At 52.4% G+C, this 19,972-nt stretch overlaps 3 protein-coding genes and 1 non-coding gene across 7 annotated transcripts in view; all 4 read left to right on the top strand.

The window, feature by feature from the left end:
* The window catches only part of LOC132005675 (large ribosomal subunit protein uL13), a 109,940-nt gene that overhangs the window by 6,766 nt on the left and 83,202 nt on the right, over positions 1-19,972 (top strand). The gene's annotated exons all lie outside the window — the stretch shown is intronic.
* RPS11 (ribosomal protein S11) lies at positions 6,462-8,713 on the top strand. Its single transcript, XM_059383758.1, has 5 exons — positions 6,462-6,572; positions 7,288-7,419; positions 7,609-7,684; positions 7,997-8,126; positions 8,534-8,713. Exons 1-5 carry the CDS (start codon positions 6,558-6,560, stop codon positions 8,655-8,657), a joined length of 477 nt encoding a protein of 158 aa, XP_059239741.1. The 5' UTR covers positions 6,462-6,557; the 3' UTR covers positions 8,658-8,713.
* On the top strand, positions 7,807-7,888 carry LOC132006234 (small nucleolar RNA SNORD35). The gene has a single exon (XR_009401017.1). It is a non-coding gene; the product is annotated as a small nucleolar RNA SNORD35 (small nucleolar RNA).
* Positions 15,319-19,972, top strand: part of FCGRT (Fc gamma receptor and transporter) — a 12,920-nt gene continuing 8,266 nt past the window's right edge. Inside the window, exons 1-4 of one of the 4 annotated variants that reach the window (XM_059381439.1) lie at positions 15,319-15,423; positions 16,449-16,532; positions 17,076-17,327; positions 17,414-17,689. In XM_059381439.1, the coding sequence (XP_059237422.1) occupies positions 16,463-16,532; positions 17,076-17,327; positions 17,414-17,689 (598 nt within the window). In that variant the 5' untranslated portion in view covers positions 15,319-15,423; positions 16,449-16,462. Of the gene's footprint in view, positions 15,466-16,267; positions 16,533-17,075; positions 17,328-17,413; positions 17,690-19,972 lie in introns of those variants that run through there. The other 3 variants (XM_059381440.1, XM_059381441.1, XM_059381442.1) reach the window with 3 other exon arrangements.

The raw sequence follows: 19,972 nt of genomic DNA, 5'->3' as shown, positions 1-19,972 counted from the left end.
TGCTCAGCAGGGAGCCTGCTTCCACCTCTCTCTGCCTGCCTCTCTGCGTACTTGTGATTTCTCTGTCGAATAAATAAATAAAATCTTTTTTTTTTAAAGATTTTATTTATTTATTTGACAGAGAGAGATCACAAGCAGGCAGAGAGGCAGGCAGAGAGGAGGAAGCAGGCTCCCTGCTGAGCAGAGAGCCCGATGTGGGACTGGATCCCAGGACTCCGAGATCATGACCCGAGCCGAAGGCAGCGGCTTAACCCACTGAGCCACCCAGGCGCCCCTAAATAAATAAAATCTTAAACACACACACACATACGCAGAAAAACGGGCACCTGGATGGTTCAGTAGCTAAACATCTGCCTTTGGCTCAGGTCATGATACTGGAATCCCAGGATGGAGCACCTCATCAGGCTCCATGCTCAGTGGGGAGTCTGCTTCTCCCTCTGCTCCTGCCCCCATTTGTGTTCTCCCTCTCTTTCAAATTCAAAACAAAACAAAAACCTCCAAACTCCATAATAAGGAAAACCAACTACAAATTGGGGAAGAATTTGAAGAAATATTTCATCAAAGATACACAAATGGCCCATAAGCATGTTAGAAGGTGCTCAACATTGTTCATCATCAGCCAGTCATCCCCCCTTCGGGGGCAGACACTGAGGCTCAGAAACAACCGGTCAGTCGCAGGAACGTTTTCGAAGCTCTGTCTCGCGCCCCGCCCACAGCACGTGGGCGGGCCTAGCCCATCTCCAACTCCTCCCTAGGAGCTCTAGCACACCTTCCCATCCTGGTCCATAGCAGGGCCCAAGGGAGGGTCTTTTTTTTTTTTTTTTTTAAGATTTTATTTATTTATCAGAGAGAGAGAGGGGGAGAGAGCGAGCACAGGCAGGCAGAATGGCAGGCAGAAGCAGAGGGAGAAGCAGGCTCCCTGCCGAGCAAGGAGCCCGATGTGGGACTCGATCCCAGGACGCTGGGATCATGACCTGAGCTGAAGGCAGCTGCTTAACCAACTGAGCCACCCAGGCGTCCCCCAAGGGAGGGTCTTAACCTTGCTAAGCATTGGGCGCACATGGCAACGTGAGCTTCCCCAGGTCAACCATCATTTGCATTTCGGTCGTGAAACCCTGGTTCAGTACGTCTGAAATCCCGCAGAGGCCAGAAACACTGTCAAGTGGTCATCCCTGGAACTGGCTAGAGTTCATTATTGGGCGTCAAGGCCATCTGACCCTGTGGGGCAGAAAGTCGATGTGGTAGGTTGTAACCAGCCTCAAAATGATAACAAACCTGAATAGAAACAGAAAGGAGAAAAATCAGTATATTGCAGGAAGGAAAGGAGAAAGTTGAGTTAGAAAGCAAGAGGAAGGAGGCAACTGGCTTGTTCAGCTGGGAAAGCATACAGCTCCTGATCTCAGGGTCATGAGTTCAAGCCCCATGTTGGGTGTAGAGATTACTTAAATAAGTAAACTTAATAAAAAGAAGAGAGAGAAACAGGTGTTTGGTCACGATGCAACCATATTTCCTACTGTGGGTTGTGGTCATTAAAAGCTGTGGGCCCAAATATCTCCAAACTGCCCCCATATCCCCCTTCACTGTGAAGCAATATATATTTTTTTGCTTTCCCTTATCATCAAAATCTCACCAGCTATTCTGAGCCATTTGCAAAATACCGAGCATTTTAAAAACCAGAGAGGAAATCACACCTAATCTCACCACCTGGAGATGCAAACCACGGGGGCAAAGTCATGCATTTCCTTCCAGGCTTTTTTCTAAGTCACTTTTGTTAGCTTAGCACACGCTGCAAATAACAGCTATAGGCCCTGCCTTTTTTTTTTTTTTTAAACTAAATATCATAAATCCTTATCAAGTCGTTCAAAAACTCCAGAAATTACTTATGTCTTCAAAAAATAAAGCTACTGGGTGCCTGGGTGGCTCAGTGGGTTAAGGCCCGCTACCTTCTGTTCAGGTCATGAGCCCAGCGTCCTGCTCAGCAGGGAGCCTGCTTTCTTCTCTTTCTTTGCCTGCCTCTCTGCCTACTTGTGATCTCTGCCTGTCAAATAAATAAAGAAAATATTAATTTAAAAAAATAAATAAATAAAGCTACTACAAGGTCGGGGGTGGGGGAGACATAGAAGGTTTTAAAACAGAAAAATGAAAAGTCGGGGCGCCCGGATGGCTCAGTGGGTTAAAGTGTCTGCCTTTGGCTCAGGTCATGATCCCAGGGTCCTGGGATGGAGCCCCACATTGGGCTCTCTGCTCCGCAGGGAGCCTGCTTCCTCTCTCTCTGCCTGCCTCTTTGCCTACCTGTGATCTCTGTCTGTCAAAAAAAAAAAAAAAAAAAAAAAAACTAACTAAAAAAAAAGAAAAATGAAAAGTCCTTCCCTCTGAATGGTACCCCCAAAGGGACTGAAGCAATTACAGTTAAAAATGTTTCATTCAGGGTTAAGCTTCTGCCTTCGGCTTAGATCATGATCTCAGGGTCCTGGAATCGAGCCTCGAGTCAGGCTCTCTCTGCTTAGCAGAAAGCCTGCTTCTCCCCCTCTTTCTGCCTGCCTCTCTGCCTACTTGTGATCTCTTTGTCAAATAAATACAAATAAATAAATAAAATCTTTTTTAAAAATGTTTCATTCAGGGGAGGCTGGCAGACTCAGTCACCAGAGCAAAAGAGACTCTTGATCTTGGGGTTGTGGGTTCGAGCCCCACAGTAGGTGTAGAGAATGCTGACACAATAATACAATGTTTCAGAATTCACAAGCTTAAAAAAAAAGAATTCACAAAGCTATTAAGTGTGAAAGAAATTTAAGCAATTCAACTTTCGAATTATTTTTGTAAGTTAGTAGCATTTACATCTTCGAAGTTAGTACAACTTAAAAGACACCATATACAGGGGTGCCTGGGTGGCTCAGTGGGTTAAAGCTTCTGCCTTGGGCTCAGGTCCTGGTCCCAGGGTCCTAGGATCAAGCCCCTTGGATCAAGCCCCGCATCGGGCTCTCTGCTCAGCAGGGAGCCTGCTTCCTCCTCTCTCTCTGCCTGCCTCTCTGCCTGCTTGTGATCTCGCTCTGTCAAATAAATAAATAAAATCTTTAAAAAATAAATAAATAAAAATAAAAGACACCATATACATATGAACAGTCTACTCTATAGCTACATTGTCCAAGAGAACTTTCTGTGTTGATAAAAATGTTCTGAGTCAGGGTGCCGGGTGACTCAATCAGTTAAATGTCTGCCTTCAGCTCAGGTCATGATCCTGGGGTTCTGGGACGGAGCCCCGTGTTGGGCTCCCTGCTCAGCAGTGAGCCTGCTTCTCCCTCTCCCTGTGCTCCTCCCCCTGCTCAGGTTTCTCTCTCTCTCTCTCTCTTTTTCTCTCTCAAATAAATAAAATCTTAAAAAAAAATACTCTGAATGTTTTCTAATATGGAAGCCACATCTGGCTTCTGGGCATTTGATCTTTGAATAAGGTGACTGAAGAACTGAGTTTTAAATTGTATTCAATTTAATTGAATTTTAATTTAATTTAATTCAATTTTAAATTGTATTCAATTTAAATTTAATTTAAAATCAATTTAAATTTAATGTATCTCTTAAAGAATGAAAAGCCAGTGGTTGGAGGTGCCAGGGCTCAAAGCCAGGGTTTCATAGTGCAAAGCATGGGCTCTCTCACTGAGCTACACCCTGTCACTCAATTTAAATAACCACATATAGGGTCCCATGGGTGGCTCAGTGGGTGAAGCCTCTGCCTTAAGCTCAGGTCATGATCTCAGGGTCCTGGAATCGAGCCCCACATTGGGCTCTCTCCTCCGCAGGGAGCCTGCTTCCCACTCTCTCACTCTGCCTACTTGTGTTCTCTCTCTCTCTGTCAAATAAAATATTTTTAAAAATCACATATAACTACTGGCTAAGTTACTGAACAACACAGTGTTTGAAATCTATAAAGTCCACATTTATATCACATAAGGAGATTTAAAAGAAAAGGCAGTCATCCCACAGACTATCAATAAATATTAAAAATAGATGGGTCATAGTATGCCTTCTGTTCTGCAATTTACTTTGTCCATGTACAAATTCAACCCAAGGTAAAACAGCCTGAAGACCCATTGGAAGCTAACAGGATGACAGTGGTTGTGTCTGGAGAGGGAAACTAGGCATCAGTGTCTGGGGAGAAGAGTGGGAGAAAGATTCATTCATTTTTGTACTTTTTGAATTTTGCACCGTGGGCATGAAATACCTATTCAGAACCAACTGCACATTTAAAACAATGAAATACGGCTTGGCAATCTTTTCATTTCCCCATCGATCGAGCTCCCTCCCCTTTATTAACTGCCTGCAGAGTATCCCGTGGTGGAGACATGCCTTGATTTATAGAGCTGCCTATAAGGGTGGGCGTTTTGGCATATCCCAATCCAAACTTCATTCATTTGATGATTTAGTCAACAAGTATGAATCGAGCACTGAACCACATGACAGCTGCCAGAAAGCCCTGGAGAGCAAAGCAGGTAAAAATTCCTGCCTTCCTTCTAGTGGAAAAAGGGAAACGGGATAAATGTAAAATCCAGCCTGAGAGCAGAGCTATGGACACCGGACACTCTTTTAAAAGATTTTATGTATTTATTTGGGGAGAGCATGGGGGGGGTGTCGGTGAACCAAGTGGAAGAGTGGAAGGCAGACGATCAACTGACTGAGCCACCAATCGCCCCAGATATCTCACCCTCTTCATAGTGGGTCACCAGTGTGGAATCTGGGGGGAGGGGCGGGTTAGTTTCCTCGGGAACCTGCCTGAGAGGTGAGGTGCTGAACAAAGAGTTCAGTTGAAGGGGCGCCTGGGTGGTTCAGTCAGTTGAGCTGCTACCTTCAGCTCAGGTCATGATCCTGGGGTCCTGGGATCGAGTCCCGCATGGGCTCCCTGCTCAGTGGGGAGCCTGCATTTCCCTCTCCCTCTGCCTGCCACTCTGTCTACCTGTGCTTTGTCTCTATCCATTTGTCAAATAAATAAATAAATCTTAAAAAAACAAGATTTTATTTATTTATTTGACAGGCAGAGATCACAAGCAGGCAGAGAGGCAGGCAGAGAGAGGAAGAGAAGCAGGCCTCCTGTTGAGCAGAGAGCTCGATGCGGGGCTCGATGTGGGGCTCGATCCCAGGACCCTGGGACCATGACCCGAGCTGAAGGTAGCAGCTCAACTGACTGAGCCACTCAGGCGCCCCTAAATAAATAAAATCTTAAAAAATAAAAAATAAATAAATAAATAAATAAATAAAAAGAATTCAGTTGAAGAAACAGCAAGTTGAAAAGTCCCAAGGCCCAGATGGATCTACAAGTTTTAGAAGCAGCAAGGAGAGGAGGAGCGTTCTGCAGTTAAGAAAAAAAATGGAAGCGCCTCATCACTAAATGTGGCCTGTGCACCAGTGCCTCATGCTACAGGATAAGTACACAAATTGAGACGAGCCTTCAGACCCTGGGAGATCAATTTTTTGCCAGCCGAATCGAAAAGAATAAAAAATATTAAAACCTGTGCTTCGTTAAGACTTTGCTTTCTAACAAGTGACAAAATAACAAATTTGTATCCAGTTATAGACCTGCACCGCCCAATGCTATAGATGTTAGTTAGCTCCATGTAGCTGTGTAAATTTAAGTTAAATAATATGAAACTAAGTTAAAAATTCAGGTCCTTGGGGCGCCTGGGTGGCTTAGTGTGTTAAAGCCTCTGCTTTCGGCTCAGGTCATGATCCCAGGGTCCTGGGACCGAGCCCCACATCAGGATCTCTGCTCCGCGGAGAGTCTGCTTCCTCCTCTCTCTCCATGCCTACCTCTCTTGCCTACTTATAATCTCTCTCTGTCAAATAAATAAATGAAATCTTTAAAAAAAAAAAAAATTCAGGTCCTCAGTCTCATATACATTTGAAATGAAAGCAGCTACCGTGTTGGGTAGTCCGGATAATAGAACATTTTCATCACTGCGGAATGTTCAGATGGACAGTGCTGTTACAGACAGAAAATCAGCACGGGGGTGTTTGTTTTGTTTTTCACTAAACCACCACGGTCTGGGGATGAAACAGGGTATAAAAGCACAACTTCATTACTCGGGGGAAAAAAACTCATGGTCCACCCCCGCCCCTCACAAAAATGGCAGCTCATGCTCTTAAGACCGCCGACCGCCCCGCAAAAAGATGGCCGCCACCGCATCCCGTTTGAATTCTGCAGGCGCACAGCCACGAGGTCTCCATACTCCACGTGATCTTAGCCCCGTCGAAACATGCCCGCCTCCCTATAACTCTCGCGATAACGTTAGGGGGCTAGAAGCTGGCCTCGCCTTGCCAACGTGAACTAGCAGGACCAGAGCATTCCTGGCGTGAATTTGGCGAGACCGCTTCCGCCGCTTTCCGACCCCCAGCCTTTCATCCTGTGGGGCGTCCGTGCTGGCTTTGGGACGCCCGTCAATCACAGTCGCGCCCGAAGCCCCGCCCCAAACCGTGTTCCCGCCCCCTTTCATCACTTCCTCCTTTGCCCCTGTGCAGTCGATAAGGAAACCCGGACGCCTTTCCGGCTTTCCTTTTTTGAGGCGGCCGGGAAGATGGCGGACATTCAGGTGCGGGCTCGGGGCTGGCATGGATGCTGCGGGGCCCACCCTCGGCCTCAGGGGCGCGTCCCGGAGAGAAAGACCCCGCGCCCCAGTTTGAGGATTGATACCAGGCGACCTCGATTTCCCAGGCTTTACCTCGGGGGCTCGTGTCTTTGAATTAATCTAGATAAGCGCCTCCTAAGTCCCGGGGGCTCCCCGCGTGGGGTTTAGTGGCGGCTCAGGCCTTTTTGGAGTTATCTTCTTAAAACTCAGGGTTTACTGGGTGGTTTTTCCGGAGGCCTTGGGCCGTCGGGTTAATCCTGTGAGAACTGAGCCCTAAGGGCTAATCCAGGAAGCCCGTGGTTTTGGTATTTATTTCTGAAATCGCATGTGTTATATATACGGAGAGAATCCTGGGTGGGTGTCCTTGTGGCTTGGAGAGTAGTTGCTGAAAGATGTTCACGTTGTTAGAGAAATGATTTTGTGCGCCTGGGTTTTAAGGAATGAGTGCTGCAGGTGACGGGAGGTGTTTTAGAGCATAAATGCTGAAGTAAACGCTGGTTCAGAGTTGAATCTCAACTCAAGAGACTCGGGGTGAGTGTTTTCAGTGGTAGTGATCGAGGCTTGGGAGTCTGTCGTTTGGGGAGTAAATGCTAGGAAGGATGGGTTCTGGGGTTTCTGGGAGGGCTTCCAGGCCGAGTTGCAGTCTCCAGGCTCACCAGCTGCCTCCTCGTCCATCTAGACTGAGCGTGCCTACCAAAAGCAGCCAACCATCTTTCAAAATAAGAAGAGGGTCCTGCTTGGAGAAACTGGCAAGGAGAAGCTTCCCCGATACTACAAAAATATCGGTCTGGGCTTCAAGACGCCCAAGGAGGTATGGGGGCTATCCTCAGAAGGAAGGAGACCCCGGGTTCCTGCACGTGTGTGTGCAAACCAGTTACCTTGGCCACAGCTGGGTGGCTGGTCCCTGGGCTGGTGGGAAATGTAGTTCCCGACCCGGGGCCACACCCCCTGGTTATTTCAGGAAGTCCTTGTTTAAGGCTCGTTTCTTTCCCTTATTCAGGCCATTGAGGGCACCTACATTGACAAAAAGTGCCCCTTTACTGGTAATGTCTCCATCCGAGGGAGGATTCTGTCTGGTGAGTGAGGGCACCTAGGTGCTTGGGTTCAGATTTCTGGATCTGAGGGATGATGGGCCCGGGGTTGCTCAGATTCCTGGGTGAGGAGGGGATGGGCGGACTCCTGGTTCCACGGGGGCACTGGCAGATGTCTTTTCAAGATGGTCTTCAGACACCCACCATGGGCATGTTGAGAAGGTCATTTGGCACAGCCGATGTCAGCAATAGGGCTTGGGATCCTACCTAGGTAGCTCCCAGTTCCCAGCACACTCTGGGCTGCCCAAAGCCCCCGTTCCTCGTGGGGCCGACCTACAGTTTGTCCCCTCCCCCCAGGTGTGGTGACCAAGATGAAGATGCAGAGGACCATTGTCATCCGCCGAGACTACCTCCACTACATCCGGAAGTACAACCGCTTTGAGAAGCGCCACAAGAACATGTCCGTCCACCTTTCGCCCTGCTTCAGGTGAACACAGTGGGCCCTCAGGTTCCCAGGCAGAGAGGCGGGCGCGGTGTGCCCCCGAGGCTGAGTGACAGGACCTGGCCGCTGTGTGGGTACTAAATTGTTGGCGATGGTGTGAGAACACTGGTGCAGCCAAGCACATGTCCTCAGGAGCCTCCAGTCTGGGTATAGTGGAGGGGATCGATGGAGGTCTTCTGCCCCGAGACACCTCTGAAAGGTTTGGAGTGCCCTCTGTCCAGTTTGGGTTTGGTACCTTGGACACAGTTTGTGTTCAATAAATAATGACCGGGGACAGGTGAAACTGGAACTTGGGTAGGGTGGGGGGTGGGGAGCAAAGCAGAGAGGCCCGGCCTCCAGTGGCCTGCATGGGACAGGCCAGCCTCTGACACAGCCCCTGCCCACCTCCACAGAGATGTTCAGATCGGCGACATCGTCACAGTGGGCGAGTGCCGGCCCTTGAGCAAGACAGTGCGTTTCAACGTGCTCAAAGTCACAAAGGCCGCTGGCACCAAGAAGCAGTTCCAGAAATTCTGAGACTAGACACCTGTCCACACCCTTGAAGAAAATAAAGTTATTTTCCCAGTCGGGAACCTGGCCTAGGGTATCTGCTCCTTTGCCAGAGGGGTTGTTCATGGGAGTGGAATGGGGTTGATGGCAAAAAATGGGGTTCTCTCATTCTCTGGACCCCAGTATAAAGGAGGGACCGGGAGCCACATCCTTCCTGTCCTCACATCTCTGGGTGAAGATAGGAACCTGTATTGAGACACTGCTCCCCTTTTTGCGTCTCCTTTTGGTCCATGCTACCTCTTGTTGTCAGTAAGCCCTTCTACCTGGCGGTGGGGTGTGCCCCCCACCCCCCAGTCTCTTGGGAGGAAGTGAATGAGGGTGGAGGGCCCTCTGGACCTGGCTAAGGTTGGGGAAGTGGGGGAGGGGGAGGCAGGGGGCTGGTGGATGGGCTTGCGGAGTCCTGTGCTACCTGGTTCTGAGCTGCAGGGGTCTTGACTTCGGCCTGGGCTTCTCTGTCTCCCCCCTGACAGTAGAGGAGTGGAGCATGGAGGCCAGGCAGCTCCCCCCTCCAGCCCCAGGCCACGCTGCCCCTTCCTGAGTGAGCACCATGCCCCTTTGCAGATGAGCAAACTCATCTGTCGCAACAGGTTCTCCCCTGGGTGAGCAGCTCAGCTCCAGGTCTCACTCAGGTTCTAGAAACTTACTTTGCCTGAAAGTCCAAGGAAACTGGCTTTGAAGGTCCCTCCCCTAGCGAGGCAAGCTGGAGCCAGCCTGGGACCCACCTTAGCACCACCCGCTTGCAGGCTGCTAGACGTGGGTTAGGAAAGGCCCTGGAAGGGAGACTGACCAGGTCGGGGTGGCCTTGTGGGAGGAGAGAAATGGGGACAGGGTCAGGGAAATAGCCTTCTGACATGGCCAGATGGTGATGTGGAGTGTCAGGAAAATGTGGGAAAGGGAGAGAGTTTGATCCTAACAGTGAAAGGCAGTCTTGTAGGGAAAAAGGATCAGTTAGAGACCCAGAAAGGGACTCAGCTGGGTTCTGAGCAAGGTCGGAGACCACAGGTAGTGACAGACTCAGATTTCAGAACAAGACCAGACAGATCTTGAGCAAGAAATCAAGTTCAAGATGATAGACCTGGGGGGCAACAAGGTGGCAGGATTGAGGGGGGGGGGAGTGGCTTTTAGAAGCTGTAGAAAGACCCTCACCGTCATTGAAGCTGGCAGCCAGGGGAGAAGGAGGCACCTGATGGCTTCAGCCCTCGGGGCCTGGTGCTGCTGGGATCCCCAGGTCCCTGCCCCCCATACCTGTACCAGGGACTGAGGCACAGCACTGGTACAAGGGTTGGGAGACAGGGCCGAGAGGAGAGAGGAGCTGCTACCTCCAGGGACACTGCTTCTGGACCGGCTCTGCGGCTCCTTTTTTACCCAGACCCAGTGAGGGCGGGGGTTCCTGCCAGAGGAAGTGGGGCCGCATCAAAGGGGGCAGGAAGGGGCAGGGACAGGTCAGAAGGGGGCACCGCCCCGGAGTTTCAGCCTGTAAGCCTGCCCCACCCCACCCGTGCTGGAGGGCAGAGACCCCGAGGGAGGGGCCTGGGACCCAGAAGGGCTCTGAGGTGGCCCTAGGAGCCCCCCCACCACAGGTGTTTCCGTTTGGGGTGGGGCTGCGCTGTTGACAGCAGCCCAGCTACCTTGTTCCCTCCCAGTGGTCTTGGGGTGTCTCCTTGGCACCCCACTGTGTTAGGGTACATAGTCGCAGGTGGGGTGCCTGAATGGTGTGTGCTGGGTCTGGTGGGTCATGTGGCAAAGACCAAGGAGAGACGCCCTGGGGCCGCGCCACTTGTGCCTGGAGGGAGGTGACCACCGTGTCTACCCTTTTTTAGAGTCAGGAGACAGCCAGAGACCACTCCTAGGTCCAGACTGTCACAGCCTCAGCGCTTGCCCTCCGCCCTCCGCACTGCTTAGCAGGCAGCGCCCAGCAGACTTGCTCCCTCCCTCTGAGTTTTCGCACTGGCTGTGCCCACTGCCTGGCAGCTCTCCGTTCAGGTGTCCACCTGGCTCCCTCCTTCTTTGCCTCGGCTGTAGTGCTCCCCAGCCTCTTGCCATCCAGCTAAACCCCCAAGCTGCCCAACCGCCCTTCCTGGCTTGATTGCCCTGCAGAGACAGATGAAGCCCCATTTCTTCTGTATTTGTATGTTTATTGCACAAACCCCTGTGATTTACCCGCTAACCGCTGGAAGGTGAGCTCCGCATCCCCAGCACGTGGACAAGTTGGAAGCACCCGTACGTGTTCAGGGGAGTAAACAGTTAAATCCTGCATCCCACAAGGCAGGCCTGTCCTTGGAGCTCAGCGGAAGCGGGGACCATGAAGAGATACCTCCAAGTGACAGCATGGTGACCACAGGCTCTGTGCTGATTTCCAGCTCTGCTGCTCATTAGCAGGTGACGATGGCCCCCTCCCCTGGCAATCATTGTTGCAGCCTCTGTGGTATTCTACTGTAGCAGGACTTGTGGGAGCAGGCACCTGAAATCATTTGGTCTGGTCTGGTCCCGAGGTCTGTGAGTGGAGTCTGGGGAACTTGAAGTAGCTTTTGTATGTGTCTGAGCCATCCTGCTGCCCCATTTGGGGGCATTTTACCCAACATCCCAGAGTCTATCGTGGCAAATCCCTGGGAGTCTAACATTCTGGTAGATCCCAGCTCTGTTATACATTATCACAGAGGGCTCCAGCAGAGATTCTGCTAGAATGTTCTAGCAGGACATCAAAGCTATTCTAGAAGAGGTTTAGGTGCTTATCAAACCAGCCCAAGGTCCTTCGTGGTTGCCATCATTCATTCTACCAATATTTACTGTGCTGGCCCCTGCAGATGCAAGAGGGAGCCAAGACATCTGGGACATGGCGTCTCAGATCCCTGGGACCCTAACAGCAGCTGGGAGTCGGGGGTAGGGAGGGGTGCACATTAAAGGAAACATGTTACTGTTATGCCCTACATTTGCCCCATGCCCAGTCCTTGACTCCCTGAAGCCTCTCTCCTGAGGTTGGCAGAATCGTTATCCCCACTTGATAGATAAAAAACGGCTCGGAAAAACCAACGTGGAAGAAGAATTTGGTTTTGAACTCAGGCGAGATTACCTCTCGGGATCAGTAGGGGGCACTACTGGTGCAGGTGCAGAGGGCGCGATCCTAGTGCACAGTCCCCAGGGCCAAGGCGGCTTCAGACCTCATTCAGAAGGGACCCACCCTGGGTTCAATGGTTCAGTGCTCTGCTAGAACCGTCTTGAAGTTGGAACGAGGGGCCCCACATTTTCGTTTGCCCCAAGCCCTGCAAATTACGTAACTGGTCCTGCCATGGGCTTCATCTTCTTTATAGTGGGCCCCTGGAGAACAGCAGGAGCCCAGGGGCTCTGGAGGGCACAGTTAGAATCGTTAGAGACGGACTCTGGGAAGATGAGAAGGGATACCCAGGAGTTGCTATAAACAAACAGGACCCCAGAACACCTAGAAGGGAGTCCCAGTGTGTCCTAAGTGACCCTGAAGGCTTTCTCTGTTGTAGCAGGAAGGAGGGATGTTATGGGGAATGTTCTGGCTGACTGAGAGCCCTCACTGCCCAACCCTGGCAGAGGAGGTCAGGGACAAAGAAGGGCATCCTTCCTGACTGTAGTAGGCTGACATTCCCCCAAATATGAATGCCGTAATCCCCTGAAACCTGGGAATCTGTTACTTCATATGATAAGCCGGACTTTGCAGATGCAATTAAATTCAGGGTTTTGAGATGGGGAGGTGATCTGGGATTATCCAGGGGACCAATGTAATCCCTAGAATACCTGTAAGAGGAAGATGGGGGCCGAGTGGCTGGCTGGTTAGTTCAGCTGGGTAGAATATGACACAACACCACCGTTGTGGGCTTGCTCCCCACACAGGCTGAGAAACATAGTCGTTCTTAACGCTTAATAAAAATTAACTTAAAAAAATAAGAGGGAGGTGGGAAGATCAGAGTCAGAGAGAGATTTGAGGCTGGATGGCCGCACGCACACAGAGGTCAGAAGGGAGAGAAGCAGCTGTGTTGCTGGCTTTGAAGCTGGAGGAAGGGGCCATGACACTGTACACAGCTTCCAGAAGCCAGAAAAGTCAGGAGAACGGATTCTCCCCTCGAGCCTTAAGAAAGAACCAGAGCTGTGGACCATTTTAGATGTCTGACTTCCAGAAGTGTAAGATCAAAAATCTGTGTGGTTTCGAGCTGCTGAGTTCATGGTTGAATTACAGCAGCAGTGGGAAATGAATGATCCAGGGCCGTGGGCGGCGGCCACCGAAGCAGGACCCTGGGACACGTGGGGAAAACCCTGCGGGAATTTTCCCAGAGTCCGGAGGACACAGACTAGCTGGACCTTGGAGTGTTTAAGCAGGACTTCATGGTAGAGCTAGGAGACACTCTTATTTTTTCTTTTTTAAGATTTTTATCTATTCATTAGAGAGAGAGAGACAGAAAGAGCACAGGCAGGGAGCCCAGTGTGGGTCTTGATCTCAAGACCCTGAGATCATGACCTGAGCTAAAGGCAGATGCTTAACCAAATGAGCCACCCAGCAACCCCTGGCCCCCGCCACCATCAAAGACTTTTCGGTAGGACCCAGTGAATATTAGAGCAGTGTTCTGACAGGTGTGGCAGTGACAGTTGATGGGACATTGTACCAGGACTGAAGACACCCAGAGGAGACAGATACCCGGAGAGGGGTAAAGAAGGAGCTGAAGGAAAGGCAGGCAAAACGTGAGTGTTATGGAAGCCCCAGGGACAATGTCCTAGCGTCCCGGGAGCACTGTGGCAGGAACCCAGGGCATGTCCCTTATGGCATTATTTAGGGATATAGACTATAGAGAAGATCCCTTGTGTGGGGTGGGTGGAGGTTTCTTAACCAGTAGAGTAGGACTCAGGGACCTAAAGAGGACACACATAGCAAGACCTCAGAGCCCCTTTTCAGTGGGGTCCCCAGGCCCTTGAGGGTGGTTCCCTCTTGGGTGAGGGAGCAACAATCTAGCTGATGAGGAGGTATGGGAAAGGCCTGATGGCAAGTCCCTGAGAAATGTGGAGGGCTGCTGCTGGTAGGAACGTTGTAGCAGGGGACAAGGGCCTGGGGCTGAGGCCCCTCTGGGGTCACACCAGGGAGAACGTTCAGGACTGGCTTAGCAGGATCCCAGGGGTGGGGTGGCCAATTCCAAGAATGAGATTAGCAGAAGCTGTTGCAGACATTATGTCTGGGCCTCAGGATTCTATCAGGGGACCCAAAGGGCATGGGGGTGGGGACCTGAGATATCAGAGTCCCGGGGCCAAGGAGAGGCCTCTGGCCAGGGTCCTACAGGACATGTGGGCGATGGTTTCCAGGCTCCAAGGGAAAGTAAAGCAGGGTCCTAGGGCGCACTGTCACAAGACATTGGCCCTTTTATACCAGGGTTCAAGGAACATCACAAGAAGGACCTGAGCCTTTATTTTATTATTCACTTTGCTTGTTTTTGGTCTTGAGGTCTCTAAAATGAGAGCCCCAGGGCTGCTGGAACGGTCCCCTAGAGACATAGCCAGATCCCTAGGGACGCAGGGGGACAGCTGGGGCTGGCAGTTTCCTTGGAGGCTTTGAGGAGAAAACAGAGGGTGCTGTAACAACAGGATTTGTGGGGGCATGAACACAGGATCCTTCAGCACCATTAGAGGCCCCGAGGGTGGATCTTAGTGGACCTTCTAACAGGACCAAGGAGAGGAACGAAAAGAAATCCAGAGCTAAGCTGAATACAGATGGACCATGTGTCACGGTAAACTTCGTGTGTCAACTTGGCAGGGTCTGAGCCCCAGCTGTTGGGTCAAACATTACTCTGGAGGTTTCTATGAGGATGTTTTGGGATGAGACTTCCACTAAAGTCCGGGCATTTGGAGGAAAGCAGACTGCCCTTCCAGAATGTGGGTGGGCTGCAGCCCATCGACTGGAGGCCTGAAGAGAAGGACAAAACGGAGCTCCCCCAGGCGGGCAGACTGCCTTCAGACTTTCCCGAGCAAGATCCACTCTCCCTGCTTCTCCAGCCTCCTGCTGTGGGACCCGCAACTCCTTCCCGAGTCCCCAGGCTGCCAGTCACCCCCTATCATATTTTAGACTTGCTAAGCCAGCATTGTCACAAGAGCTAATCCCTTAAAATAAGTCTCTTTCTATGTATGCACAACATTCCAATGTAATGAAGGCAGAGCGGCTGCGGTGTGGGCAGGGGGCGGGGGACTGGAGGGGCCTCGACAGACAACAATGTATCTTGGGACTATGTTATTGACGCTGAATCCAGAAGATACTAAAGAAGTGTAAAGGCATTTTAAGGGGACACTTAGGGGACGGGTTCCAAGGAGGAAATTTAGAAGGGGTCTGGGGAACATTCACGGAAGCAAGAGCTGGTGAAGGGGTGGGAGGTGGGGGTGGTTGGACAAGGAGGTAAGAAGAGGACCCCCTGAAACTCCCAAGTCTGGACAGTGTCAGTCTCTCAACTGTGTCATGCATTTGCTGGGTGGCTCCCACCACAAAATAACAAACAGGGAGCAACCGAGAAAGACCAAAAGGAAAAGAAACAAAGAAAAAAAGTTTTCAAGAGCGAGGCAGAGACAATACTCAGAGGCTGGGCGCCTGGCCTGGGGTGTGCCCTGCAGCTGGGGGGCGGGGTTGGATATTCCCGAAGTCAGGGAGCAGTCTCCGGACAGGATGTGAGAGAGGAACTGGGGTCTCCAGTCACGGGAGCCAGCTCGGGCTGCAGGCTGGAAGGGAACTTCGCTTGCTGTGAGCAGAGCTGGGGCCCAGGCCGAGGAAGGACGGGCTGCGGTGGGGACTCATGGATCTGAGGAAGGAGTGGTTTGGGGTCCTGCACTCCGGGTCTGAGGGAGGAGGGTGCCAGGGGCTGGAGTGGGCGGTGGGAGGGGGCCTGGACAACTCGGTCTGAGAGAGGAGAGGACTGGGGACTTGGACTTCCGGGTCTGGGGAAACAGTGGCCGGGGGGCCTGGACTCCTGGGTCTGGGGAAGGAGGCGGCTGGGGGTCTGGACTCCCGGATCCGGATCCGAGGGAAGAGAGGCTGGGGGGCCTGGACTCCCAGGTCTGAGGGAGGAGGGGCTGGAGGCCCTGGACTCCTTGGCCTGAAGGAGGAGGGGGCTGGGGGTTTGGACTCCTGGGTCTGGGGAAGGAGGGGCCCTGGGACAGGGGCTCTTGGGTCTGAGGGAAGAGTGGCGCGGGAGTGGAGGCACCCTGGACCCCTGGGTCTGAAGGAGGAGGGGGCTGGGAACTCCTGGATCTGGGGAAGGAGAGGCTGGAGGCCCGGACCCCTGGGTCTCAGAAAGGAGGGATCTGGGGGGTGAGGACTCCTGGCTCTGAGGGAGGAGGCGGCTGGAGGCGCTGGACCCCTGGGTCTGAGTGAGGAGGGGCTGGGGGCTCGGACCCCTGGGTCTCCGAAAGGAAGGAGCTGGGGGGCCTGAACTCCCAGGTCTGAGGGAGGAGGGGCCGAGGGCCCGCGCTCTCGGTCTGAGGAGGAGGAGCTGGGGCTCGGATTCCAGGGTCTGAGGGAGGAGGAAGAGGCGGAGCCGAGCGCTGAGACAGAACTCTCAGCCTATCCAAGCTCTGTAATTAATTAACCCAAAAAGATCAAATGAAGGGGTGAAAGTTCGCCGGGGTGGAGGGCAGGGTGGCCAGCCGCAGTCGCGGAGCCCCGGGGCCCCCAGGCGCGGGTGCGCGTGCTGGCCGAGCCCCTCGGGAGCTGGGGGAGGAGGGGGCGGGGCGGGGGTCGGAGCAGTCACGCGCCCCCTCCCGCCCCAGGTCTCCCGCTCAGGATGTGGGTCCCCCGGCCTCGGTCCTGGGGGCTCGGTTTCCTGCTGTTCCTGCTGCCGACGGTGCGCGCAGGTGAGGGGAGGCGGCTGCGGGGTAGGAGGGAGGCGCCGGCGGCCGGGAAGGGACTAGGGAAGCGAAGCGAAATCTGAGGTTTCACTCGGACTGGCCCGACCTTCACCGAGAGTCACTCTATCGCTGTTCTTCCTCCGTGGCTGCGTCTGCGGGCCACCTGGTCGCTTCTCTCTGAGTCTGTCGCCCCCCCTCTCTGGGTCTGTTCCTGTCCTTTTTGCGTCTTCCGCTTCCACTCTGTCCCCTCCGCCCCAAGTCTGTCCTCCTCGTGGATCTGTTCTTCTCCTCTGGGAGTCTGTCCCCCACCAAGCTTGTCCCCTCTCTCTGAATGTGGCCCCGGCCCCTCTCTCTGGGTCTGTCCCTCCCCAGTCTGCCCCTTTCCTCTCTGCGTCTGTCCCATGTCCCTGTCGCCCCCAGGCTGTCTCCCACTGTCTGGTCTGTCCTTCCTCTTTGGGGTTGAGTCTTTTCTCTTTTAGGGTATTGGTCCTGTTCCCAGTCTAGGTCCTCCCCGCATCTGCTCTCTTGGCCTCTGTCTCCCTCCTGCAGAGAGCAATCTCTCGCTCCTGTACCACCTCACCGCCGTGTCCTCTCCTGCCCCTGGGGCCCCTGCCTTCTGGGTGTCCGGCTGGCTGGGTCCCCAGCAGTACCTGAGCTACAATAACCTGCGTGCCGAGGCCGAGCCATGTGGGGCTTGGGTCTGGGAAAACCAGGTCTCCTGGTATTGGGAGAAAGAGACGACCGACCTGCGGAGCAAGCAGGAGCTATTTCTTGAAGGTCTCAAAGCCTTGGGGAAAGGAGGTAAGAACCGGACCCCCGGGGTCAGAGCGTGGAGGGGCCAGGCCCCCTGCTCTTGGGTCCTGCTTACCTGTATGTGGGCACCCCAGGACCCTACACCCTGCAGGGCCTGCTGGGCTGTGAGTTGGGCCCCGACAACGCCTCGGTGCCCGTGGCCAAGTTTGCTCTGAACGGCGAGGATTTCATGACTTTCGACCCTAAGCTGGGCACCTGGGATGGGGACTGGCCTGAGACTGAGACCATTCAGAAGACGTGGATGCAGCACGCGGGGGCGGTCAGCAAGGAGAGGACCTTCCTGCTCAACTCCTGCCCCCAGCGGCTGCTGGGCCATCTGGAGAGGGGCCGTGGGAACCTGGAGTGGAAGGGTGAGCAACCTCCAGAGGGATCCCTGGTCCCCATGGAGCTCTCCGCCCCCACACCCCCAGCCTTGGCCTCCTCCTCTTCCCCCAGCCTCTTTCCTGGCCTCCTGGCCTCCACTCTCCCCACTGCAGCCCTCTCTGACATGTCTCAGAGGGTCTTTCCACACCCAGAGTTGTCCCTTCTGCTCTCCCACACACAGCCCTCCCCTGGAGCTCAGAGATTTCTGGACAGAGCCGAATCCCTCAGCCTGGCCTGGAGTCCCCAAGGGGCAGTGGCCTCTGTCCCTCCCCTCAGCCTGCACCTGCTTGGCTCAGGCAGACACAATCACCCAGAGTTTTTTGAGCCTACATCAGCCCTCCCCTTTCTCCACTTCTGCCCTTGTCTATCTGCTCCTCTGGTGTCACAGCCGGGGAGGTTTTCCTGTGGCCCGAGAGGCTTTATGCTTGCCTCTTTTGGATCCCCATGATGCCTTGCCTGACCCTCGAGCACACACACACACCCCCAAACCCCCCCGCTTAAACACAGAAACGTCCCAGTTGTACTTCCGAGCATGGCCGGGGGATTCTCGGGGGCTCTTTTGTCCTCATTGACCCCATCTTGCAATCCCAACTTCCATCCAGAGACCATGCTCTGCCTAGCAGCCAGAGGAATGCTCTCAAACATAAATGAGTTCCTAGCCCACCACTACCTAAAACTATTAGCTTTTCTCTATTCTCACTCTACAATGCTGCCTCTACTCTGTGGCCCACCCATCCCCGCCAGTGGCTGGGCCTGGCTGTTTTCCATCACTATAATTCCACAACACCCCAGCCATGCTGGCTTTCTCTTTTCCCTTTCTCCAACTGTCAGGTTCTTGCCCTCCTCAGGCCCTTTGCACCCGTTGTCCTGTCTGCTTACAGTTCTCTTCCTTGGAGTCCTGCCATGACTGGGTCCTCTATGATCACCCTGGTTAAAGTGTGTCCCCATACCACCCCCATTACTGTCTCCCATGCCACTGTTTTTTGTTTTTTTTAAAAAAAAGATTTATTTATTTATCTATCTATCTATTTATTTATTTATTTGACAGACAGAGATCACAAGTAGGCAGAGAAGCAGGCAGAGAGAGGCGGGGGGGGGGGAAGCAGGTTCCCTGCTGAGCAGAGAGCCCGATGTGGGGCTCGATACCAGGACCCTGGGATCATGACCTGAGCTGAAGACAGAGGCTTTAACTCACTGAGCCATCCAGGCACCCTGTCCCATGCCACTGTTTTGTCCATTTATTCACTACAGTGTCTGTTTTTTCTTTTTCATTGAGGTATAACTCACCTACCTAAAGTTCATTGATTATGTTTAATGGATGCCTGTGTACCAAGATCTAGAACATTTTTGGCACCTTACAAGACTTCCTTGTGTCCCCTCCCATTCCATACCTCCCAAGGGCAACAGCTGACCCAATTTTTATCACCATGGTGTTGACTGATTTTGAACTTCAGATGACCTTAAGCATGAGCCCATTTGCGTATAGGCCCCAGATTAGCTATAGCAGGTAGAGCTAAACACTTTGCTCAAAGGGGTTAAGCCCATTTCAGAGTCCCACCAGCTGTGTTTGAGAACTCCAGTTGCTCCACAGGCTTGCCAAACTTTGATATCGTCTGTCTTGAGTTTGAAGCATTCCGGTTGGTATATGATGGTGTCTTGCTGTGAAGCATTTTACATTTCTCTGATGATAAATGAGCATCATATACATGATTTGGCAAAATCGGACAAAATCAGAACAGTGAGGGGCACCTGGGTGGCTCAGTTGGTGAAGCCTCTGGCTCTCGGTTTCAGCTTGGGTTGTGATCTCGGGGTCATGGGATCGAGCCCTGCACTGGGCTCTGTGCTCAGCAGGGAGTCTGCTTGGGATTCTCTCTCTCCCTCCCTCTCTCCCTTCCCTCTTCAAATAAATAAATCTTTTAAAAAATTCAAGTCAGCAAGTTGATGACTAGTGACGGGGAACTTCTTCATGTTATTGACAGTGGAGTGTCCACTCTTTTGGAGTGGCTGTGTGAGAGTTTTTGCCCATTGTTTAATTGGATTTTTTTTTTAATTGGAATTTTTATCTCTTTTTCTTATTAGAGTTCCTGATATATTCTGGATATGAATCTTTTGGCTAGGTCAGATGGTTCTATTGGAAATAACTTCTCCTGCTGTGCAGCTTGTCTTTTCACCCTCTTGATGAAACCTTTTTTTTTTTTTTAAGATTTTATTTATTGGGCGCCTGGGTGGCTCAGTGGGTTAAGCCACTGCCTTCGGCTCAGGTCATGATC

This window comes from Mustela nigripes, chromosome 17 (genome assembly GCF_022355385.1).
Source record: "Mustela nigripes isolate SB6536 chromosome 17, MUSNIG.SB6536, whole genome shotgun sequence".
NCBI lineage: Eukaryota > Metazoa > Chordata > Mammalia > Carnivora > Mustelidae > Mustela > Mustela nigripes.
Note: the sequence above shows the minus strand (reverse complement) of the source record. Positions and strands in the feature narration are given on the sequence as shown.

Excerpts from the sequence above, each read along its gene's own strand:
- RPS11 (XM_059383758.1), top strand. Across the intron at positions 7,420-7,608 it reads GCTTCAAGACGCCCAAGGAG|GCCATTGAGGGCACCTACAT; the intron begins GTATGGGGGCTA and ends TCCCTTATTCAG. Across the intron at positions 7,685-7,996 it reads CCGAGGGAGGATTCTGTCTG|GTGTGGTGACCAAGATGAAG; the intron begins GTGAGTGAGGGC and ends CCCTCCCCCCAG.